The sequence below is a fragment of the Excalfactoria chinensis genome, chromosome 11, assembly GCF_039878825.1.
Source record: "Excalfactoria chinensis isolate bCotChi1 chromosome 11, bCotChi1.hap2, whole genome shotgun sequence".
NCBI classification, from domain to species: Eukaryota; Metazoa; Chordata; class Aves; order Galliformes; family Phasianidae; genus Excalfactoria; species Excalfactoria chinensis.
In genome coordinates, this window is record NC_092835.1 from 2,861,750 (window position 1) to 2,887,546 (window position 25,797).

Consider the following 25,797-nt stretch of genomic DNA (forward strand, 5'->3'; position numbering starts at 1 on the left):
CACACAGAACAACAAAGAGCTTCACAAAGGTAAAGTGAACATGTTTCCTACGGATGCAACCATTCCTAGCAAAAATAAGATTAACTTATTATCTCTACTCTACTACTACAGATAAAACAACCAGCACTGCTGTATAAATACGCTGCATTTAACTGAAATTTTATTGTAAATGGCATGTTATATAATATGAGATGTGCCAGCACAGGAGCCCCAGTTCACTGACTTCTCATGGGTTACCAGACTTGCAAAGTACCTGCAAATGTTTGACCAGCAAACATTAAACCTGCCGTCACGATTACGGGGTGGCCTCATTTTCTGCAGCAAGGGTCTCTGCCACCATCTCATGCCCCACTCCAGTGCCCAGAAATCCCCGACGTCTGATCGACAGAAACATCCTCTCCCCCTCCATACAACTTGGCCAAGTGCAACACCGCAGCAGCCAACATGGCAGCACCGATGCACCTCACCTCATTAGGAAAATACCAAATGCTCTCTTCTTTTGCACACGAATCATCAAACATACACAAATCTCAATCTACTCAGTCACAGCCCAATCTCTCCCCAGAAGATGCAGCTTTTACAACAGTTTCTCATCTCAGAAGGCCCAGCGCTTGGACAGTCTCTCACTTCTGAGTCCGTATATCATCATGTCCATCAGAGAAGATGCTTCGCACTCCAAAAAGAGGCATCCAGGGCCAGGTCGAGATCCCTATGGCTGCTGTACATTGAGCCACTGCAGTTCTGTGCAGCACACCTCGCTCTTAAATTGAAAGTAAGAACAGTTTATCATTGCTGAATGCCCCTAGAGGAAAAAAAAACAAACAAAACAACGCAAAACAAAAAGATACAACGCTGAACGGTGCGATGAGATGCAAACAGCTGAGTCAGAACCTGGTGTCTATTTCTTTTTTTGTGTGTTTTTTTTTTTTTCCTTTTTCTTTTTTTTTTTTTTTTTTTTCCTTTAATTTTCTAATTCCCTGAAAGAGATTGGCAAGGAGGGTATGTTCGGAGCTGATGCCGTCAAGAGGAGCCTTCCTGTCTCTGGAGATCAGCGGAGCGCTCTCCTGAAGAAACTCGCACCTTCCCAAGGGATCTACTGCTTCACAGCAAAAATTCGGAAAGCATTTCCATCTGAAGGACTCCTCAAGCTGAAAATAAAATAAAATCAAATGTATAAAATGCAGGCGTGGTAACTACAGGAGCTGTGGTGCAAAAGACCTGCAGTCACCTCTGAATTTCTTTGAGGTACACTGATTCGGTCCCAGCAGGAGCTGCTGCAGGGCAGGAAAAAGACAAAGGGTGAGAAAGAAGGGGCAGAAATCTATCTGCTCACATCTGGTTTATGCTTTCAGCAAAAAAACTACATTCAAATGCCCACAAAAGGGGGCTGGAAGCAAACGGCTCTCTCACAATGCTAGCTTGTATCTGGGGATCATTACAACATGGAAATCACACCAATATGTGAAAAAGTACATCACAAACTGAACCAGAAATAGGAAATTATAAAGGACTAAAAGAGTTAAAGTGGCATCTCTGTGATCTCCCTGGAGGTGCAGAGTTTTAGAGGCACTGATCTGCCATTTTTCACCCAAACACTAGAATAAGCTGTGAAGAATTACAAAGGTTGGAAAATCCATCTTCTAAACCTGTCTGATCATCTCTGTAGACGTTAATTTACTCATTCTTCTCATGGCGATGATTAAGGAAATCAATTAACAAGTAGAAACACATCCCATAAACCAGAGTTCAATGGAAATCTCAATCAGTCTTAAAGCATTACCCAGTCTGCAGAAACACCTGTGTTTATCTTTTAGATAAACAAGTTTGGGTACTTTCTTCTTTAGAATTTACTTCCTAAGTTCCTGCTAGACTAATTATAAGAGCAAATCTTAATGATATACACATAGGGCAAATTGTATTAACAGTGTTTCACCCCTAAATAAATTGCTTATTGCATATAATTTTGCAGTATTTCACACTCTTTGCACTGATCTGAGAGCAGTCTTTCACTTGTGGAAGGTGAGAGCAGGACAACACGCTCTATTTGCTTGAAATATCTTGATATTCACAGTGATGCTGTTAAGCCGTGTTTCCACCCCACCAGCCTGGCTAGCCATTACCTGCTGACTTTGACATAAAATTGAACGTACAATTGAATGCACAATTGAGACTAAGAGAAAAGTGCAAAGAAAAACGTCCCACCTCTCCGACTGGACTCCATTCTTTAAGGAGCCGACGTAACTCTTCTTCTTTTCTACAGGCATCACATCCACAAAACCACCTTCTTCATCTGCAATGACTCCGGCGTGCACCGCACTTTTGCAGATACTGGAGCTCTGAAAAATATGCCAGCATTTTCACTTACAAAACATCCTTATTTTACATCTGGAGTTATACCTTCCTCATCAGCATCATGAATAAAAGGAGAACAAAAAGGAGTGGAGTCAAAAAGCCATGAAACGATTCTGTCACTCTTAGAGATGGTCATGGACCAGATCTTGTGGGCACATCGTAAGCCCAGGTCTCAAACGCAGAAGTGAAATGGCTGCAAGAAAATCCAGCACTGCTGCAGAGGACAAACAGCTGTTCCTGCAGCAGAGCTGTGCCTGGGACACTGTCCAGGGCCAAAGCTGACTCAAGGGCAGATTTCCAGCCAGTGACTTTTTTGTCTGCACCAGAGAAACCACAGTGGTGAGACCTCTTTGCTATTGACCAGCTACCTTGGCAGAGCTTATTCACCAGGTCTCTTGAAAAGCAGACACTCATCCTTCAATAAGCTAAATGACCTCAAATTATCCAAGAGAGTTCACATCCTTCTTTCTAGGAAAGACAGAATGGCTGTACCCACAGAGTGGTGTAGGCCTTGGGTAGCTGAACAGCCCCATTAGTTGGGTAGCCCCATTGCCCACAAGGCTCCACTGAGCTCAGGGGGATGTTAACACTTCTGAAAAGATTAAGATTTCCCCATCTCTCTGTTCTCCTCAATGTGCAGAGTCAGAAGAGTAGGAGGAACACCAAACATGAAAAAAAGATGACTAAGTTCCCAAAGCATCCAGGAAACGGAGCAAAAGCAGAGGAGGTTTAGGCATAGTTTAAACTTGGCCATCAACTCTCTAAAGGATTTACATACAGAAAGCTGGAGCAATGACAAACAAAAATCAGCTCTGCACAGGGAACTGCAGCAGGTGAAAATCCCAACCCCATAAACTCCCTGATGGCTAAAAACCAAACTACCACAAAACCAGTGCCAAGGAGAAACGTTCCCATCACTTACGTACAATACAGATCGTTCCTTCTTGCAGCCATATTTGGCAGGTTTGCCTTGTCCCCTATATATTTATCACTTTGGATCGCCTATCTCCTGGCTGCTCCCCGAGTTTTGAGTGCCAATTTGGTATTTTACTTCTATAAATGGGCAAGGGAGCAAGAGAACACTCTGTTTAGAAGATATGCTGCAAATTCGCCCAAGTATGCAGTGGGAAATCTGCAAATCTAAAATTGGCTCATAAAATTAAGCTGTCCTGAATCAATTTGCAACACTGTCCACTGGGAGACATCCTAAACGATGTACTTCTGTTTTTTTCCAGGACTTGCTGTTCTGCTGCTTGCTCAAAGCTTTGACCAGAAGGCTTTTTATTGCCTTCCCAAATCCTCCTCTTATCACTCCGTTGGATCACTGCCCTTTTCCATCCCTGTCCAAGCTTTGCTTTGATGCACTGCACACAGAGCTTTTGGATGATGAGTCATTATGAGAATAAAGGACTTTCCTCTCAAACCAGAAGTACGACAACCCACACAGACAACGCAATGACTTTCCATGGCGTGGCCCCTTTGCATCGCCCCTTTGCGTCCGCATCAGCACCGTGCAAGTCTCTTGGGATGCTCTGAGAGCTTTTCCCGCTGAAGTGGACTCTGAAGCATACACCATAAAATAACAATACTTATTTATAGTGAGCCATTAGCAAGAAACTGAGACTGGGACTTCACCCATAATTTCCTCATTAGTGGGATTGGTTTAATCATTAAGTTCCTATCTCTAGAGGGTTGAGCCTCCCAACTTGGTTTGTATGGGTGATAAACGTCTCCCTTTGTTATGTAAGTGATCAGTTCTCCAGCTAATCGCCACAGTTGTGGATAAAGGGCCTTATCACAGGAGCAGAGAGCTGTTTTCCCTCCCAGATCCATAAGTCTCCTGGGCAGAGATTGAGGAGTCGTTGCACTCCAGAGTCAGGCGGAATGACAAGTGCCAGTGTCTACCAGAAAGTGAAAGCTCTTATACAGCCCTGATAAAGCTCCCTAGGTGTTCACACAGCTCCAAGTCACAGCCTCTAGATCAGGCACTGGATGCTAAGAGGCCAGAGAGCACCTGGAAGAGCACAGATCAGAGGCAGTGCAAAACAAATCATTTTCTTTTAGATAACTCATTGAATTTGACTCAGCTGGAGCACAATTCCCCCAGGGTCACGAAGGTGCCACTCCAGATGTGCACATTCATGGCCCTGGAGACAAGCACTCATCCCACCCAGCTCACCGTCTGCTTTCATTACATCTCAGCCAGGGTTGGGGGTTAATTCACAGTATCCCCTTCCTGAAGAGCATCCTGCACTGTCTGCACTCAGTGGCAAAAGGCCTTGCCCAAATTCTTTCTCTAGACAGCTTTCCATCCTGAGCATTTATCAGTATCCATCCCTCCCCCCGTTTCCAATATACCTTTCACACCACCCTCAAACTCCTTTCTCCTATTTCTCCTACACCCACACCACACTGTTAGCACAGGAGCCCAGAAAAAGGTTAACCAACTAAGGAGCGACCAAATAGTTTTTCTCTTCCTTTCTTTTTTTTTCCTTAATCCTTTCCCAAATCATGGTCCATGACCCAGTTTATGAATCCCCAAGGGGATGGTAGGAAATGGAGCTTGGGCTTCATTGAAGGCCTCTAATCCTTTTGCGTCATTACAGATCAGGATGAAATGCCTGGATGCTGGTCCTCACCTAAAACCCTGTCATTGCAGGCCCTGTTCAGGGGTAATCTGAGGTAGTGAAAGAAAGAGAAAACTATTTCCCATTTCCTGCAGGCCAGAGCATGCAAGGAGGGGTAGGGCAGCAGCTGTACAATGGATTTCCATGTGAGCAAAATAGGTTGTGCAGCTTGAGTAAAATGTAAAAAACACATGTAAAAATCACCTTCTCAACAGATTTCCCCTCATTTACTGTATGATTTCCATAGGAAATATTGCTCAGGAGTGTGCACAGCTCCACGCTGGCCCCACATAAGGAGCATAGGAGCTCACTGGGACCCACAAACAGCCCCCAAAGCACACTCCTAAAGACCAGACACCAGCCTGGGAGAGCTGGCGTTTCCAAAGGCAATCTTCAACAGGAAAAAAAACGAGGCACCCGCAGATGGAAAAATGTTGAAACCCAGTTTTTTAGAGGCCTAATATTAAGAGATTTCAAGAAAATGACTCTCTGCCTCGTTTTAGCATTAAGTCTCTGCTCATCCCCATGATCAGAGTTTAGAAAAACAAACCAATAAAACCAACTTGCATGCTTTCTTTCCACTGCTCCGCGCTGTGTTCTGACTACTCAAAAACACTGTTCAGCTCCCAGAAAGAGGACAGGAGGGGGAAGATGAGCTATTTTTGCCAACAACACAGCGTGGCTGTGTATGTAGAGTATATAATACAAGCCCTACGGTATTTATCTGTAGGTCTCAAAACACTTCAGTAAGACAAGACAAACACTACCACCAATTCACATCCATCACTCCCCAGGCTCAGAGCGGTTAAATGACTCATCAAATCCCAGAACAAGTCATTGACAAACACTGGAAGGGACTCCCAAGCTTTTCTGGTGCCATTTCTTCCTTCATGCACATTGACCTCATGCCCACACCGTGATAACCATGACAAGTTTCATTGCAGAGTGACCCCTTGTCAGACATCACATTACACAGGGCCATCAAGGAAAGAAGCATTACTCACATCTGCATAAATGTTTGTGCCAAACACCGGTGCCCAGTAGGATGGCTCGTCTTTACAGTGGGCTGGGCAATAAATCCTAGAAAACAATTTATTCAGATTTATTCTCCATGTCAAAGCTCAACAGGAAAGAAAGCTGCATTCTTAGGAGATTTCAAGTGCCTGCATCTGGTCTGCAGGTGGCAACAGTGAATCTAATTATTGGCTCCCCTCAGATGACTTCTGGTAGATAGTGCATCGCTTCAAATAGAAGCAGTAAAAGAGGGATTTATCTTCCATGGCATTTTCTTATAGCTCGCAGACCCTTCCTGACTCATCTGGCCAGAAAACCTTGGTTCCTGTTGGGGCTCTTAGATTGGGGATCTCAGCAGCCCTGCTCCCCCAACCACCAATCCTTCTCCCAAGCAGGGCAGGTTGCAATGGAACACAGACTTGCTCACGGCACACGCTTACCTCGGGCAATGGGTCGCAGGCTTTTTGAACTGGCACAGCTCAGCTACTGTGGTGTAGCAATCCAATGTCTGTGCTGTGGGAATAAAATCAGAGAGGTAAAATCACTAAGCCTAGAAGCTGAATCAAAACTATGATTCTTTGAAAGAGGAAGATTTGCTCAAAAACGTGACAGACTTGACAAACTTCATACTTACTTGTGACTTTGGAAACCATGAATGCATTGGAAGGTTTATTTTTCCTGCAAAACAAGCAGGGGAAAAAAACAAAAACAAACGTATTTAGAAATATGCAAAATAAATTTACTTGAATCACTGTGAATATAAACGAGTAACAAAGACAACCGAACATTTGCTCGTATTGAAAGCAAATACAAAAACTTGTTCCCAAAGGTGATACCTGAAAGACTCCACACCGTTCCTGGTAGACTTCACAAAGGCTGACGTCCTCCCCTTCCTTGTAATATCAACCAATCCTCCTTTGTTGTCCAGGATGCCGTAGTGAATTGCAGCCCGACATATGCTTGATGACTGAGAGGAGCACAGCAAATAATACATGAAATAAATATCATTCACAGAGCAGCACTGATGAACCACTGTGCAAAACATGAAGAAACAAAACCACCGAAGAGCCAAATGGAAAATAACCTGATACAACCCTTTGGAACCTGGTTGTTAAATCTTACTCTCCTGACACAACCTTATTATTTTCTGATTATTACTATTATTTAAGCACAGTTTGGTTGAATGACAAAACATTTTTAAGTAAAAAAAAAAAACATACACTGAGATATAATTTAGAAGAAAAGCATCACTGGAAATTCTCTACCAGCACAAAATCTTTCCAGTTCTCAACAGAACATTCAAACTCAAGATATTTCTGCTAAAACCAATTGCAGGAGGAGGATATCTGCAATCACAGAAGCTGCAGGGCAAAGATATATCATGTAGTCACACACCAATGGCAAGAATGGGGAAAGCAACCATGCTAGGCACAAATAGCCTTTTATCTGCAACCTTCCTTCACTCCAAAAGTAGTTTTGATGGGAAGGAAACGCTAGCTCAAGATCCAGGAAATCATCCCAAAGTATTTCATTGTTTTGGTGTTTGTAGTGTGAAGATTCTGTTCAGACTGACCACACTAAAGAGGAGACCCTTGTAAGAGCTGCCTAGTGATCCCTATCCATCACTTCCCATGGGTTTTATTGTACACTGAGGGCATTTATGACAGAATCAAGATGGGAATCACTTTGCCTTTCCATGCTGCTTCTTTTTTTCCATCACTAAGATGAGGAAAATACAGATAGTCTTTATTAACACCCAATTACAGCACCACAACTGGAGGACACGAAAAGCCAAATTGCACTAAAATCATCGGCGTTTCACATGTCTGTTATTACCACCAACTTCCCACAAATTACATCTATAATCTTTTAAAAAGTACTTACACTCTCGTAATAAAATGTTCCAAAGATCTTTCCCTTACTGTACAAGCAGCCAGCTGGGCACAGATACCTAGTGAAGATATATATCTTTGAGGATGGCGAGAAAACAATTCAAGAAAAACAGACTTTGACTCTACTTCATTTAATAGTCATTCCATTCATTTCACGTAACTCTTCCATTTAAAAAAAGAAGATTGCAAAATAACTACTTTTTAGAACTGTTTTCTCCACCCTCCTTAAAAAACCCGACCAATATTTAGATTCTGTGGATTTGGTTTTTCTCCAAGTGATAAACTGTCCCGTTCTTTGCAGAAACCTCAACCAAAAGTTCTTGACTGCCTGGGAGGGGACGAGCCATGAATTATTGGTCTGGCTTGGACAGCAGCGGAGAGCACAAGAAAGGTTCAGAAGTGACTCTGCCAACATTTATTAAATGATTTTGGACACCTGGAACTGTGTGGGTCGTGATGGCTGCATAAAAAACTGAGTCACTTTTTGCTAGGCTTGGCTGAGGGCTTTATATTAAAAAAAAAAAAAAAAGGCTTTTTTCAAAGAGATGTATTTAGTTACAAGGATAAATATAGTATAGACTGTGTCTTGTTTGCAAGGACCTCAATATTTTTAGCCCATTTTTTCCTGTGCTGCTCCAAAAGGTATCAATAAAATCATTACCTGTTGCATGTTGAGCCTCTGCATTTGTCTCTCATCTTGGTCTCACAGGTAATGACTTGTGCTGAGGAAGAAAAAACAAAAATTCACATTAAAAACAAACAAAACAACAACAAAAAAACCCCATAAACACAGTACAAATTACAAACAGCATGTTGTAAGAGGAAAGAGACCACCACATCCCTGCTTTGGGCACCAGGCACCTTTCCCAGTGGTCTTTGGTGCAGTGAGGTTAAATCTTAGTGCAGACCAAGCAGCCTGGAGCTGTTGGTACCTCTTGATCTATTCGCCCCAGACAGGTGTTTTTGGGAGTATTAACAGCAAAGAAACATTTGGCAGTCAAAGGCTTTGATTTACAGCCTGAAGTCTGCAGACAGTACTTCTCCATTTAATTACAGACTCTTGAGATGCTGATGGGTAAACTTGAAAAGGAAGCATTTGCTTGCCTCACCTTGTTTTGTAAGTACTAAGTACTACCAACAGCACATATCACTACAGAAATCATAGAATGGCTTGGATTAAAAGGCACCTCAAAGATCATCTGGTTCCAACCCCCGCCACAAAAGGTCTTTACAAGCAAGAAATAAAAGGAACCAAACTAAAATCCCCCAGAAAACTGCAAAAAGGGTAAATGCTGAATATAAATAATTTTAAATGGAGAATGAAATCAATGCCTCCTAGATTGACTGCTGATATGAAGACTTTTGGTTCATCAATACTTGCTTTAGATACTCCGTCCCTGAAGGTGTGCAGGGCTGGGTTGGATGGGGCTATGTGCTGTCTGAGGTGTCTGATTTAGGGGTGGCAACCCAGCCCAAGTCAGGGATCGAAGCTGGATGGTCTTTGAGGTCCCTTCCAACCCAACCATTCTGTGGTTCAGGGATCCTTCAAGAACAGATGGGCATTGCACATTGATGTGCAGGTGGCTTTTCAAAGTTTTGCTGCTTACTCCTGAAAGAACAAAAGCAAGAGGCTGCCTTACTCATGTAGGAGTTGGAGGTGGTTTTCTTGGGCTTGATGGTTTTTCTGGGCTCGTTCTCTGGAGGATGGAACCACACAGGTTTTTGCTCTGAGAGCTGTGGGGTCTCCACTTCATTGGTCTCATCCGTCTCGGTGATGTAGGGGTCTTCATAACGATAATCTTGTTAGAAAGGAGAAAATATTAAAAATCATTGCAGTGTTCACATCAAGTGGGAAATCAGATTTCTCTATTAGAACGGTGCTTCTGCCAGTTCTCCAGTGAAGCACAGCTCCTGCTCGGCTCTTGTCAAGTCCCAGTTCAGTTGCCCACGGTGCCTCCATCCCTCTGAGCCCCCATTCCCCCATAGTGTCCCCATCCTTCAAAGCTTCCCCCTGCATAACCAACCACCTGTTGTTGCAGCTCAGCAGAAGGATCTGGGAAATGAAGCCAGAAGAATCATTCTGCTTGGCCAAAACCTTACACTGTTTTCATCCTCAGCAATGAGGAGGAGGACAATGCAAAGGAATGGATGATGAGAGACTCCCAACACAGCACTGACATGACCCATTGCAGTTCCCATCTGAACCCTGAGGACTTCCCCCATTCCCAGGTAGAAAGAGATCAATGCAGCAAAATAACTCTCTGCTTCGGGCAAGCCTCCAGGGAGCTGCCTGCTTCTAAAATCCCAGCTCTTCATGAAGCAAAACACATGGCAAGGGAGAAAAAAAAAAGCCCTTGATGCATGACCCCAGAAAATCCCGCATGCTCTGAGAGCAGTGCTGCTTCACTGGAGATTTCCCAGCAGCAATAATATTTGTCACTCCGTGTCTATCGACCGCTATTCCGACAGAGCTCCTCCTCTCCTCCCAGAGACACGAACTGCTGTGTTTGATTTGCAGCCGTGAAAACCAAAGTGAGGAAAAAAAAAAAAGCAGAAAAAAGAAAGAAGGAGGAATCGCTCATCCCTGGCCAGGATCTGCCCACCCACGTCGCCTCCAGTAAGCGGCTGGAGGAACATTCCCTTCCCAAACAAACCCTGTGAGGATGGGAGCGCTTCTGCCCGCAGCCTGCCAGCCCCAAGTCCTGCCCCAGCTCCCAGCCAAACCCATGCAGCTCCTCCATCCTGCGATCGCTCACATTTTCACATTGAATCCTGGCAAATCAGAGCCTTTTAGCTGGTAATTTACCACTACACCGTGATGCCTTCTTAGTCAGGGTGGGTAATTAAAAGCCATGACTGCTCCTAATGAAATGCTTCCTGTTAAAAGTTGGCTCCTGCACAGCACCCTGACCCCCAGCCCCACGTACCTTTGTAGCAGAGGTTGTTCTGGCAGCCTCCCCCATAGCTGGGGGGGCACTCAGAGCAGGGGCGGCCGTTCTTATATGGGGCTTCTCCAATCCAGTTGCCTCTGCAAGCACAGGAGCAATGCATGCCCATCAGATAAGCCCCCCAAGTCCCACATTCTTCAGCCACTGGCACTAAGGTGTGTGGGGAAAATGGATGTTTCTGTTCTTCATGCACAGCTAAGTGTGGAAAAGACACCTTGTCCTCTTATCCATCCAACACTTGCTTTCAGCAATCCTGTCCATCCAAGTTACCAATCTCCCATCATTATCTGCAGCCCCCATGCAGCAGCACAGGCCAGGTAGGAGCACAACTCTTGCCATTGAGGAGCTGCTCCATTTTCCATCTGGAACCATCCCCAAGAGCAAGGTGCAGAAATCCACACCTCCTCCCCTGCACAACAACTGCAGTCTGAGAAGCAGAGCAGCACTGCACCTTCCTCTTTGCCCAGCCCTGCCTACAATTTTGCTTCTGAGGTCACAGAAACATCATCCCAGAGCAAGAAAGCAAAGAGCAACCAAATTGCCCAGCAAAGCCTTGTAAGGAAAACGGTCTTCCTCATTTTACCTTCAAGATGATGATTTTAGTAGTTTCCTTAAATGAGCAGTGTGAAATATCACCTTTACATTAAACTCCACTGTGAATACTGTGATTCAGTAAGCAGATTCAGCTCAGTGGATTACTGCATTTTCTCAAGGAAGTACCCAATAGCTGAAGCCCTCCTTGGCCCTCACTGTTGCAAGCATTATGGGGTTGAGGAGGTTAATGGAGCCAGAGCTCAGCCCGTGGCTCCGAACCCTTTGGTTATTGCTCTTTCAGCCGTCTCCACCTATGAGGCTAGATGAGGACAATGCACACAGATGCCAAAGTGAAGAGATTAAGCAGAAACAGCAGAAAGAGAGTATTTTTCCATCCAGCAGGATGGTGTGCAGAGGAGCCCAGCTTGCAATGGGAATTCTGCAGGAAACAATGGGATTCCACATGAGGAGCAGGTTGCTAGATTCCACCAAAATGCCCAGCAGCATCAGTAGCCAACTTGGGAAGGGGGTTTCAGCAACACACCCATGGGCACTGCCTGGCTTGTGCTGCGAGCTCTGGCTTTGGCTGCTAGCCCTATACTCACACACCTTTTATCACAGCATCATTCTGCCCTATGACTTCCTGTGGCTCTGAGTCACACACAGCAATTTCCCTATTTCTTTTTCTTTTTTCTTGCTGAGTTTTATACTGTAAGCAAATCTACTATTCCTTCTGCAGCTGGGGCACAGAGGCTGCTGCTGGAAGGGCGGGCAGCAGCGTTAATCAGCCTCATCCCTTCCAGCTGCTGAGCTTCGCCTGGCAGCATGCTCCACTCCAACCTCGCCATCTCCTGCTCTCCTTGCCATGGCAGCAACATCAAAGCTCCAGCCTGGCCCCGGCCCCTCCTTCACTTTTCCAGGCAACGCTCAGCAGTGTTGAACCAGCTCCGTGCTGCAGTCTAAAGTAAAAATTTAAAGCCACAACCACCAGTCTAGACTGCCTGAAATCTCTTCCCCAGATCCTGGGCTAGTTAAGTAACCTGCCAGCACAGGGTCTGGGAAAGCATCGGGGCCCAGCCCATCTGCCTTACTTGGGTGAGTAGTTGCAGACCAGGTAGACAGCGTTCTCCCAGATCTCTCCCCAGACATTCATCTGCTTGCAGACGTTCACGGCACAGCCAATCTTGTTTGTGGTGGCCCAGACTATCTGCAAGGACAATGTGCTTACTGAGAATGAGCAAGCCATGGGCACGTGTTGCAGTGACACAGGATGCAGAGGGGATGCGGGGCATGGATACAAACACATCTCTTTTACCTGGGTGTAATGCGTGCACATGGGGCCTGTGCATTTATCTGGGCACCACGGGTTGCACTCATGTGGGTATGGGTATGAGTAATCCTTGACTTCATCATACCAGGACTGGACATGGAAAGCAGGAGAGCGATACCTGGAGGAGCAAAGCACAGGCATGGGCTGAGAACACCCACCTCTCAAGCTATCACCAACCCCTCTGTCATCCAACAGCACTTTTGCATTCCTGGCTTATTGCAATGCAGCTTCTCAGTTTTTAAACACAAACTTTCTTAAGGCAAGTTTGTCTCAGTTAGAAGGTGTTGCTTAAAAAACTCTGTAACGTGGCCTAAGGGTCAGAAAAAAAATCTCACTGAAAACGTTAAAGATGATTTCTTCCCCAGAATTCACAGCTCGGTCTGACTTTCTGTATTATTTATAGGCTTGACATGTCCTTCAAACACCGCTGACCTGAAATGTCCCCCTGCCTTTTCCACCCAACTACATAAAACTTCTCGTTTGGCAGAAAACTGTGTTTTGAAAGTAAACAGAAGTGAAGGTTTGCCAAACAGCTTCACCCATCCATACCCACCATGTACCTACTTCACCACCAGGCCACTTGCTAAATCTGGATGTCCATTAGCAGTCCCTACTGTAAGACCTTTGACAGGAAGCAAGCTTTTCCTACTCCCATCACACCGAGGGGTAGTGCAGTGCATCTGGGGCACTGCACATGCTCCCCACCTTACTGCAGCTATTTCTCTATGCAGCAAGCTCCTGCAAGTGCTACATGTACTCAGTGCAAACTATGCACAATGCTTTGCACTGAGGCAGCGCTGGCGTCACTTGTGCTGCCCAGGAGAACATGAATGGTGTTAAAACTATCTGGAGAAATGCGTTGGCATTTTGCATGCTATGTACACAATGAGCAAGCAGAGCAATCTGCAAATTCTGTCTCAAAGGAGAAGAGCACTTCAAACACTTTTTATTGCTTTCATCAGCTCACACGAAGCAGCAGGCGGCCAGCAATACAAATGATATCATTACCAACTGCAGTTTGCTCTTCCAGCCAACTCTTCATTAAAAATCATTCATTAGAAGTATTTTAAAAACATGAACCTCATGATGTCATTCAGCGAATACTTTCCGAATTCTATTTTACAGAAGAGGAAATCGAGGCAATCAAGTTATGGCCCGTTCCTGAAAGCACTGAGATAAATCTGATTTCTTTTTCCTCCCAGTGACTGCAGTGGGAGCAAGATTGGATCTACCACCATCAATAACCCATGGCCATCTCGAGTGTTTGTAGGACAGCCAAGAACAGCCTGATCTTTTGATTTTGTTTCCAGTGGATTAACCACTCAACTTTCCAATCATTATTTATATTCTGCCAACACAAACGAGCCTGATTTTTTTTGTATCAGGCCAGTTTCACACTAGCAAATTTCCATTACTTTCAATCAAGTTGTACCTGATCTACAATAGCATAACGTGTTGATCCAGTAAAGTTTCCATGCACATACGAGATATTTGCTTTACAAAGTAGGCTTAGCTTATAAAGACTTAATGACAGGGGCATAACAATAAGCAAATTTCACAATAGGATGAAGAAGCAAATCCCTTTGGAAGCCTTAACTTCATCTTTCCCAGCTGGATTAATGAGTCTAGATTGAAAACCTTCCCCAGGAAGATGAAAAAAAATAAATAAATGTGCAAAGTGGTTTCAATGAGGACAAATTAAGAGCTGAGCAAATATTTATGGGAAATATGGCAAGAGAAAAATCAGAAGATTTAGATGAGTTCTCAAGCAGCGGCAGTAGCTACTAGTGGGGAACTTCTCAGCTCTTACCTGCCCCAATGAACTGCCAGGTTCTGTCCAATGGATCTGATGAGGGCACTGGGCCCATGGTCCCAGATACACTGCTGAGCCCAGGCATGGGCTGATCTTTCTAGCTCATCGTCCCAGGTCTACAGGAAGAGGGGAAGGAAAAGAACAGGTCAGTTCATCCTCTTAAGCTCACTGTGATGTCAGGACGTTTCAATGATGTACTCATACCTAAGAACACGTTTCTAAAGACATCTCCCTGCCACAGAAGCACAGGGCTCTACAGGACCCATTACTTTTCCTGCTCGATGACGTGCTCCTTAGGAAGTACTCTGCATAAGTCAGTGTAACAAATAGCTCTGGCAAGACCTCAAGAACTCATCTAGACAATCCACCCTAAAATACAGCAAGACATTCTTGGCGCGTGGTTTTCTAACCCAGTCAAAAAATATAGAAATAAATAACCAGACATTCTAGTGTTTTCCTCATGGCACCTATATTTGACATCTGCAAGATTTACAACACAAAGAAGTGCCTTAGTGTATGATTTTCCCATCTGTTGTCTATAACATCAGGACATTTCCTTACTCTCTCACCCCCTGGGACTCCAAACAGTGAATGCGCTCCTGCTCCCCACTATGGACACACCCCTAAGCAAAGGATGAGCACATAACTGCTGTGCCAGCACAGGGCTGAGCCTCTTGCTCCTATCTCTTCCTCCCCAAGTAACTGCTGAGCCAACCGATGGACACAGCGAAACTCAGAGGTTGCAAAATCCCAACACTTCTAAGCCAGGATTACCCTCATTAAAACCGGCATCAGGTTAGAAGTGACAAATCCCACTGAAGCTCTCACTGAGGAAAAGGCCTCAGACGTCACTGAGTATCACCCAGTTACACGCCAAATGAGAGCTCAAATGCTATCCAACAGCAAACACGAAAGCAGACTCCCTTGGCTTCACTATCCAGGAGTGCATTTGTTTTAAAGGCCAGACTTGATGGATCCAGTAGACAATGCTCTGAATTCATTGTGTGATCTCTGACTGCTGCTCTATTCAAAGTGGTCCTAGGAGGATAATTTGTCGGGATTAAAACATTATTGCACATTCCTACAAATAAAAGCAAAATGAAGAGAGACCATTCAGCTCCAGGGCCAGATTGCAACCCCTTCAGATGCTGCAACCAGCTCTAATCCCTCCCAGTCCTACCTTCTGCATGAGAAAAGCAACCTCTTATCTCAGCCATATTAAAGGAGCTATCAGAAACCACTCGGAAGGCATTTAGACTAACATTTGAAAAATACTGAGTGTTTCTATCAAGCAAGAATTGAGCACAGTTTCGAGCAGCTCCAACTGGGACATGGAACAATAGTAAACTGCATGTCACCTGGAGCTTGGTGTGTCTATGCCATCTGCAGAAGGTAAAGATGAGCTCACTGAACCAAGCTAACAGCCCACACCTCTGAGAAGAGCTTATCTTTAAGCCTCCTCAGCAAACTGAATTCCAGCAACATCCAGCGCTGCTCCGAGCTCAACAGCTTGGCTTTGAACTGAGCAGTGGCCAAGCAAATTCTGCAAAACCCCGTGTGGACGCAGCTCCAACAGCAGGAATGAAACCATTTTCCATCTCAGCCCTCCAACTCCTTGAAGGTGTATAGGATCCGACCCACCGCATCCACATTTCCAAGCCTCTGTTCAGAGCAGACTATTGCAATTGTGCCCAGACACACAGCCTTTTGTGGTCTCCCACTTTGTGCAACAGGCAATGGCTGGCCACAGTCCGCCTTCCCATCCAACACACAAGCCACAGAAACTCTCCCAAGATCTTACGCGCTGCTGGGACTTCAGACTTTCTAGCAGAGCACTGTTCTCTGCAGCCTCAAAGGCAGAGGCATTCCAAGTCTCCTAATTTAATGCAGAGACATTATGAGCAATAGGCTATTAAATGGAAATTGATGTGAACACATGTTACATCTTCCTTTGATGCCTATGGATGGAATAAACGAGGTTGGACAAAAGACACTCAACAGGCAATCGGGAGCAAGCTACGTTTCTGCATGGCTTTGTGCTTGGTGAGTAGAGAAGCTCATTTCTGCAGGCGTCAGATTACAAAGCCATCCCATTTAAATTAGGGCTGTTATTTGCCTATTTCTTCTTAGACGTGAATGCGGTCAGAAGCCTGGAATAATTTCAGAGCAATAAACATTAAAAAAAAAAGAGGGAGATTTCAGACTTTCCCAGCTATGCTTGCAAGAATTCTTTATGTCGATATTCAAAGCAGTATCTATGAAGACTACCAAAGCCAGAGGGGTGGTGTGTTCTACACGCAGTTTCTTACATCCCTTCTGCAACAGTCTGGCAAAGCAGATTCTTGCTCTTTGGGGGACAACACATGGCATGAAATTATTCCAAGCGTCAGGCTAAGTAAGACTGCATTCAAATTCTCCCCTTTTCCTTTGAGGCTTTCTGCTATCAGACCACTCTGATCACAAGCAACTCCCTTGCTTGGAAGACGCCCACCCAGCCCATTGCACTGACTTCTCAAGCAGGGGTTTCTTAGAGCCTGTTGGTACACAAGATTCCAAGTGATTTAGCACATGGACTCTCCTACTTACTCCTGCAGATCTGAAGCTGCCTTCCAACATGTGGTATGCACTCTACACGTAAAAAATATATACATTGCATCCACATCTTATAATGCAATAATCCTGTAACGCAATTAGAAGCCTCTACCCTACTGTTAAGAGGAAGAATGGATACCTTATACACAAAGAACTCCTTTTCTTCCAGCAGTCTGTACTGAGAACAATTTTGTTTTAACCATTGGTCTTTGGGCATCCACAAGAGGAAAGATTTCTGTCTTTCATCACTGCTGAAAGCCATCTGAAAAGGTCAGGGTGTCTTAGGAACTGTTGTGTTCTTTATACTCTGGGTTCATTAACAAGGAGTTTGCTGTGGTCCTGGCTCCTGCTCACCACTCTTACATACTCCAAAGCCACAATGGAAGTGTTGCTCATAGAGCTACTGTAGGGTTTGAGAAACTCTACTGGGAAGATAAACACTGCTCACTCCTGGCCTATGACAAAGTCTGTATTTCAGTTTCCACCAATACAGAATGTATGTGCTGGCTTTTAATTAATTATACAAACCCAGCAGCAAAACTGTTTCTTTCTCCACTCCTTCCCTCCAATTTACCTTTATTCTATATGCATATGCAGTAACTCTTTTGATCCTTGGGTAAGTCACGGGACTTATACTGTGCATTGCCTACTTACTAACAGCCTCCTCTGACTGAAACTCACACAGTAGCAGATAAATATGTCTTGTTCCTGGTTTATATTAGCTCCCTTTGTCACTTAAATGCATCATATACAGAACTGGGACGTTCACAAAGCAACGTTTGGAGGCTGATGGCCAGGAACACGTTCTACTTCGTTATCCACAAATTAGCACAGCACGTTGCCTGTGACGCTCCACGCTGGCTCCAAAGGGTAAGAGAAAAGTTTATATACAGAGCTAAAGACAGACCATCCTCTTAAACAAGTCCAAATGAGAAATGTCCTACGCAGAACAAAGGATTAAAGTGAAATTCACGTTCAGAATGCGCACTGCATTTCCAAGTAACGTTGGGTAAACACGACAACATGAAAGACTGATTATAGCCTTTCCAAGGTGCACCGTCGTATACTCAGCTTCTTTCTTCGCAGCATATAGGGCCCTTTCATTTGCCCTCAATCGGCCATAAAGCCACTAGAAAAGCACACTGAGCAAAGACAAACATAAAAGCGCGACCGCGCTGCGAGCGTAAATAGCAGTCGGCCAGTGGGCTGTCCGCAACTGCAACCCTCTCAGATCCTCCGAGCCAACCAAAACACGCTTGGCTTTCTCATGCCTTGTGTTTACTCTCTGGAAATTAATCAAATCACCTCTTCTCTGGCAGCATCCTTCCAGGCTGCCTGCTGAGGAGGAGAGGCACAAGGCAGCGGTTCTTAGAAAGACATGTGATTTCTGACATGGGATGGAGCACCAGCGGTGCGACCGCTCAGGGGAAGCCACTGAAGAACAATCATCCTTCCCTACTGCCCTCTGCTCTCTCTTCTCTTCTCCTTTCCCCTACAGTCACTGCAGGGAGAATTTTCCATTTGCAGTATTCATTTCAGCACAGCTGGCAAGCGACTTCACATTACGAGTGCTATTCCTTCTACCCTTTTAAACACGGTCTTAACAAATCATTACTCATCCAATCTGTCAGCAGGAGCACATGGCTGAAGTCAGGCTAGCTTCGGTCATAACTATATTTGCACATTGGGATAAGGCGAGCACACACACAAAAAATTATTTGCCTACATCATTTTCTGGCCCCACAATATTTGGAGGGCTTGTCTAAAATAGCTCAAAGTAGGGTCTCTGGCATCAGGTGAGAACAAACTATTAATCTGAATTGTTGACGGTAAAGGCATGTTTCATACCAATACTTCTAAGTTCTCCCTCTGAAGTGGGAGAATCCACTGACCAAACTTTTATTTTGGTTTCTTGAGCTACAGAAAGCCAATAGTGCTGACCCATCCACCTCTGAGCTCCCTAGAATCGTGCCAAGCAAATTCCAGGGACTGAGCTCTGCAGATGGAGCCACATAGGAATCACAGAAAGGAACAATCAGAGGGATTGGGTTGGAAGGGACCTCAAAGATCACATCCCTTCAGCACTGCTGCCCTGAGGGCTGAGCAAATCCCCAACAGTGTCACGGACATGCCATCCCAGAACACCAGTCACAACAATATGAAAGCTCTAACAGGGAAAACACGGGTTAAATAGTAGGGAAAAATTCATGCTTTTATGACATTAAGGTAATGGAAGAACCTGCTGAGGCAAGCTGTGGAATTGCCATCGCTGGATATGTGTCCAGGGCTGGGCCAGACGTTAGTTTATGAATAATGGAACCAGTCCTGAAACTATGCAGTGGATGGACAAGATGACCCTATTGCTGCCTGCTCCAAGCAAAACAACCCAGTGATCTAAAGCATTGCTCACTCTGGAATGAAGTAGCACCAGGAAACCTCTCGAGAAAAGCTAACTTCAGAGGAAACCCTGCACCTCTTGCACTACGACCAAAATAGTAGAAATAAAGCTAGGTACGAGAAGATGTACTCACCATGTATTCCATATTGGACGCTGATGGATACACTTGACCTCTTAATTTATTGTGGAGCATCAATATCTCCTGTCGGTCTGAAAACAAAATGGCTCTTTTGGATCTGGAATGAGCTTCCCCATCCTGATATTTGCTCAAAATGCTCTCCAGGTGACTCGAGTTGGGCAAGATAAAGCAGTGGGCTGCATTTGCCAGGAGCAGAACACATCCAAGAGGCAGGATCCAAGACAGGGCAGGATCCATGGCTCCTTTACAGCAGGCAGGATTAGAATGAAGGCAGCAGAATAGTTTTCTTTCAGGGTCTCACCCGGTGACTCAGCACAGATCTGGATGTAGGGGAGAAACAGGCAGTCAGAACAGAAGACCTTGGTATGATCCCCACTGAGGAAAGCGACACAACACTGATTTTTGTATGAAGAAGATGCATAAAGTGTTACTGTTATACTCAAGGGCCAGTAGAACTGAGCACCACCACGGGTGATGGGAATTCAGTTTATTTCCCCAATGATGCTGGGTTGGGAGCATTGCTTGGGAAGCACTTGGGCACAGTGCCGTGTGCTTATCCACCAAAGGCTCAGAATAACCCCATCTGTGACCCTCTGCAGACGCAAAAAGGAGATGACTGAAGCTATTTCCCCCAAGAGCAGTTGTTAAAGAGGAGAACAGATCTGAATAAAAGGGAAAGCATAATTCCCAGCGAGGCAGATCGCCGAGGTCAGAGAGCAGCAGGAGCTATTTGGAGGCCCTGCTCTGCCAAGAGACCGCAGCCAAGCAGCTGCCAGACTCCATGCAAGTGGCTGTTTATGTGAAATGTCATCGTAACGCCGAACGCTCACAGTTCCTACTAGCAAATGACGCACCAGGGTGCTCGATGACGCTGCCACAGTGCATTACGGCAGGTGGGAGCATGGCCAGTGGGTGAGTTTATGACGAGGAGGAAAGCAGACGGAGCACCCAGCCTCTCCTGAGCAGGAGATTAGGCATTTCTAGGGCTGACCTGTGCAGTTTGATGGCTGTGTTTCATCCCCATCCCCTTCTGGCAAGATGCTGGATCTGTGAGCCTCCACCTGCTGTTTTCCAAGAATTCCTCCCTTCCTCTCCCTCCCCACACTCTGTCTAATGAACCTTGTGCAGCTTGGCTGGCTTTATTCAGATCACAGGCAGTGTTCAGGGAAGGGAGCACAGGCTGCTGTATGGCTCTGCGGCCTCCTTAGGAGGGGATGTAAGAGCCTCCAGAACAGAGTTAGAATCACTAAATCATTAGGCTGGAAAAGACCTCTAAGATCATATAGTCCAACCCCAACCCACCCCCACCATGCCCATTAACCATGTCTCTTAGTGCCTCCTCTCCACACCGAATGCCTCCCGGGATGATGATGATAAACTTCTCCAAATATCCAAACCTTATTGTCCATAAGAGGCAATAAGTACCCGTGCAGACAGTGAGAGCACAGTGTCCCTCTCCTTTAGCCTAAAGTTTGGAAGAAAGCTTCCCCATCTCTACCCTTTACATCAGGATTTGGTTTTGATAACACTGTTACAAATATGCTGAGAGCATACCCAAATCATCAGGAGCAATTGGAAAAGCTTCAGTCTGGTGCCACAGGGTTGAACACAGTTCCAAATCCCCTCTTCCTCAGAACCTACAGCATCCACAAAGCAGAGCAGCTAACACAAATGTGCTTTGCTCAGGTGGAAAAGCTCTATAGCCACTGAGAAGCCCTGAGAATATGCAGGACAACTACACAAAAGAGCAGAAGTCCCTGTTCAGGGCTTTTGACTGTAATAAGGCAGAATGAAAACCAGCTGCTGTCAGCTTGCCTGCAGGCAGAGCATTAAGCCCTTGCCACGGTAGAACAACACAGGAATACATTTACTAAGTTTAGGTAACAGCTGCTCACTGTTTCCTGCAGAGCGAGCCCAACACACACTGCTTGTCCCCAGGCACATCTAAAGGCTGGGATGTTCGGTGGCCTGGGGGCAACCCCAGCTTTAAACTCATTCCTATCCCAGCCTTGAGTGTTGCCTTCCCCCGACTTTCTAACAGCGGGGCAGCAGAGCCGTCGCTTCACTAGACTGTCTGACCCAAATCGCAGCAACTGTTCCTACTCTGAGGCACTTCCCTAAGAGTTTAAAAATAGATGCTCTGCCACCACCGTTTACAATGCAGCCATTTAGGACCGACGGTTTTCCCTGCAGCCTGCCCTGTAGGTAGAGCAGGAGGGAACAGAAAGCCAACATAGGCTGCCGTCATACCCCTTCATTTGGCCAAGCGCCCTCGGCTAAACAGGAGCCCAAACCCACCACCCATCTAAGGTGAACACTGAACTTACAGAAAGGGCAGCTTGGAAAGCCAGCTGCTGCCCCATTGCAGAGCCCCAGGGCCAAGCCAACGTGGCTGGGTTTGACTGGAGCTCTGCAATAAATGGTGCATTATTCCTGGTGATGTCCTTCCCTGTATCTTGCTTTGCATTTCCCTAAAATTGGGTCGTTTAAGCAGTGTTATTCACTTTGGGTGTTCAAGCCAATTCCCATGCTTTGGCTGCAGGTGAGGAGCAGGAGACGTCCAAGGGAAGGGTGAGGTGATGGAAGCAAAGAGAATCATGGGATAATAAAGGTTTTAAAAGACCCCTGAGATCCTCCAAGTCCAATCCTAACCCACACCACCATGCCCACTGACCACATCCCTCGTTGCCACAACTCCATGGTTCTGAAACACCCCAGAGATGGCGATCCAGCACTCCCTGGGCAGCGTGTGCCAATGCCCAAACACTCCTTTGGAGAAGAAATTTTTCCCAGTATCCAACCTGAAAGAGCCCCCACGCCAAAGGTTAAACTGAAAGCAGCAGAGAGATGCTCACATTTCAGCTCTTATTGAGTTCAGATGTCCATCTCTCAACCCCCTTCCCCCACCTTCCCCCCAACAGCTTCACGTCCAGGTGCAACCAAACACTGCTCCATGTGTCAGAGCTCAGCCAGCCCAGCGCTGGGGCACAGCCTCCAGTCTACAATAGGAACTCCTCATTAGGGAAGAGGGAAAGCCTTTGAGATCTCATGCCTTTGGGATGAGATTTGACATTTTTCAGGGAGAACGTTCAGCTGACAGTCAGCTGAGCGAGGCTTTGCTGTTATTTTCAAGGCTTTTGGGAGCAGCGTTATGCAGCCTGCCCTTTAACTGCACCAGGCTCCTGATGCTGGTGCCAGCTACACATCTGGGAGCGCTCAGAAGTGGGTGAGTCGGCAGAAAGCAGCTCCCAGCTACTTTGCAAGGCATGCCTGAGCTGGGACAGCAGGAGCTTCTTCTGGGCTCCGAGGAAGTGAAAAAGCAGCACCGGACTTTGGAAAAGAGTATTTATAGAAAGCTATTTCCCCAGCTCAGGGCTGGAGATGCATGTCACAAGGAGCAGAGGAGCTGGGGGCTGGCAGCAGCGCTGCCTTCTGCCTTTCATTACGTCCTTGCTTCACCCTCGCACAGCTATTGATCTTCAGCTGCCTCCTGGGGAGCACACAAACGGGCTTTGCTCCTCCATATGGGAAACATCTGCAGCCAAAGCATCCCGAGAGCTGGGAGCTATGTGTGCAACAGGCTGATGCTGTAGGGAAACACACTTGCTAGCACCCAAAGCAGCAAAGGGGGAGCCCACCTGGGGTCAAACTGATTCCTGTGCAAAGAACTTGAGTGAGAAAGCCACAGTAGCATCAGAATAACCTGGCTAGGAAGGGTCCCCCATAAGGGTCATTGAGTCCAACTCCTAACGCGCTTCATGCAAGAACTGAGATGCACACATTTAATGCTTTACAGAACAGCCCTGGCTTCAAAAGAAGAGGGGGATGGCAAGTTCTTTGGATTCAGCATCCTCAAGGCCACATGGAAACATCTGGCTCTGCCATTGCAGTCCACTCCCACGGAGCCCAAGTGGGTGAGATTCTATGCAAAACCACATGAAAAATCCACTAGGAACAGACACACCATGTGACAACACCGTGAAATTCCTTCTAGATGGGACTTCAGAGCCACACAAAACTCCAGCTCCCTGAAGCAGAATGGATGTGCCTATGGGCAGCCAATTACTGCAGCATCCCTTATGTCGGTCAGTTTCCCCTCCACACGAGCCCTCCCCATTCATTAGGGATTCATGCACATCAGTCCTTCATCACCCTTTGCAAATCACACGCTCGGATGGCTTTGTGGAGAAGTTACTCTGTGCCAACTCGGCTGCGCAGAGGCACTCCTCGCACCCCACTCACCCACCCCAAAGCACAGTTCAGGAGCTTGCACTCACCTCGCCGAGCACTTCTTGGGAAGAAGCTGCTCCTCCAAGCCTGCTGGTGGGAAACGAGTTATAAAGCTGCAGTCTTTCAGCCAGGAGGGGAAAAGGACGCAGGCAGCTCGGGGAGGTGCGGGGACGTGAGGTCTCAGCTCAGCTGCGAGCACCAACTGCGGTCTCGCAGAGCTCCCCAGTGGTATTTATGCTCTCCAGGCAAAGAGGACAACTCCGGATCATCCCGTTTGGCAACCAGCCTGTAAAACAGAAAGGGAAAAAAAAAAGCTGGAGGAGCAAGGAGTGGAGGAGTGTCGCTCAGCGTCGCACCGCGGTTGGAAGACACTCATTGGGGCGAGGAAAATTAGGACCGTCCTCCCAAAGGCTGTAACACAACACCCAGCAAGGAGAGGAGGAGGAGGAGGAGGCAGCAGTGGTGCAGCAGCCCCATATAAGCCGGGTTACCCTCATTCTCCCTGCAGTCAGCTTGCAGGCAGAGCTGCTGCCCAGCTCTCTGCCACGGGTGTTCAGTGGTGATGAGTTTGGAAAAAAAACAAACACCCAAATTAGTTGTTTGGTTTTTTTTTGCATGGGACAGAAGCCAGCTCCGTCCTCCTGGCTGCTGGCTCAGCAATTCCCAGCGCTCTATGTGAAAAGCCCAGCGATGCCCCAGCCCGGCTGCATCACTCCTTTTCTTCCCTAGTCAGGCATCTGCTGGGCAAAGGCAGATTTATAACCCTTTGAGGTCCGTTCCCAGAGCTCACTCAGCATTGATGTTCCCTGCACACAAACACAGCTGTCAGCAGGAACAGCAGGAACAAGCAAAGTACCTTGCAAGCTCACCTCTGCTGCAGGATGCCCCAAGAGCCCAGCACAGGTTCCCAGCACGATCCTTCCCTGCGGTGTCAGCCTCAAATGCACTGTTGAAACGTGGTTTTATATCCTGTGAAAGGAAATGACTGAGCAAAAAGATCTTACTTTTTTTTTCCTTCTTCTTTTTTTCCTTTTAATCAAACAGGAAAAACAAAATGGTACCGTGAGTAATTGCATGAGTGCATCACAGCATCCCGTGCAGCAGCTGCTGCTGCAAGGTGGGGTGCTGCCACGACAGCACCCAGTTCTTCCTACATGGTCCTTGAGGGTAGAGATTAGGGTGCCACTTGGGCTGCTCACTCTCTCAAAGGTTGAGATGCTGTCCCAACTGTGGGCCATTCTAAGGATAAAACCAGGCTTTGCTTTGACACTTCTGCATCCTCCTGATGCTCACTCTTGCTGCTCCAGCAGTGCTGACTCATGGCCTCTGGAGGTGCTTCTCACCACGCTTGCCAGAAAGCTGAGCTGCTCATTTAACCTCTCATGTAGCAGCACACAAATTATTTCCAGCTCTCTCAGGAACGTGGCATTTTGTCATCTCCACAAACGTTCCTATTGGAAATTAGTCATAGAATCATGAAGGCTGGAAAAGACTTCTGTTATCACCAAATCCAGCCCACCCCACCATGCCCACATCCCTCTGGCACCCCTCTATGGACAGTGACCCCATCACTCCCTGGGCAGCTGTGCCACCGCATCACTGCTCACCCAGAGGAAGACATTGTTCCTAATATCCAACACGAACCTCTCCCGGCCCAATTTGAGGCCTTTCCAGTTCTCAACCGTCCTATGTCAATTCTCCATTGCCCCGCTGCCATGCAAATATTTGGTGTTTGATGTATTTTCTACCATACACCCATGCAGTCTCCACATGCCCTGCATTGTTCATGGACGAGCACAGCTCCAAATGAAGCTTCCATTCATCCCATTTTGTTGCGAGTCAGCACTTTCAGGTCCTGCATTCAACCAAAGCCAAAACAATCAGAAGTTGCTTTTAATCACTCGGCGTTATTACAGCCTTGATTATAA

General features: G+C 46.3%; 1 protein-coding gene across 1 annotated transcript; it reads right to left on the bottom strand.

Annotated features, from left to right (window-relative positions):
• Positions 1-962: 962 nt before the first annotated feature.
• On the bottom strand, positions 963-24,164 carry CRISPLD2 (cysteine rich secretory protein LCCL domain containing 2). Its single transcript, XM_072346813.1, has 15 exons — positions 23,917-24,164; positions 19,634-19,959; positions 14,508-14,626; positions 12,683-12,815; positions 12,459-12,574; positions 10,813-10,913; positions 9,526-9,684; positions 8,547-8,607; positions 7,878-7,944; positions 6,830-6,960; positions 6,628-6,671; positions 6,434-6,506; positions 5,984-6,059; positions 2,203-2,336; positions 963-1,148 (listed from the first exon to the last, which is right to left on the bottom strand). The coding sequence occupies exons 2-15, from the start codon at positions 19,874-19,876 to the stop codon at positions 1,094-1,096; spliced, it is 1,512 nt and encodes a 503-aa protein (XP_072202914.1). The 5' UTR covers positions 19,877-19,959; positions 23,917-24,164; the 3' UTR covers positions 963-1,093.
• Between the last annotated feature and the right edge of the window lie 1,633 nt (positions 24,165-25,797).

What these genes read in the sequence shown, in the direction of transcription:
- CRISPLD2 (XM_072346813.1), bottom strand. Translation starts at nt 19,876, where the DNA reads ATGGATCCTGCCCTGTCTTGGATCCTGCCTCTTGGATGTGTTCTGCTC. An exon ending in TGTGCACGCATTACACCCAG is followed by an intron (nt 12,575 to 12,682) that starts GTAAAAGAGATG and finishes TTGTCCTTGCAG; the next exon opens with ATAGTCTGGGCCACCACAAA. An exon ending in CATGGTTTCCAAAGTCACAA is followed by an intron (nt 6,507 to 6,627) that starts GTAAGTATGAAG and finishes TTATTCCCACAG; the next exon opens with CACAGACATTGGATTGCTAC.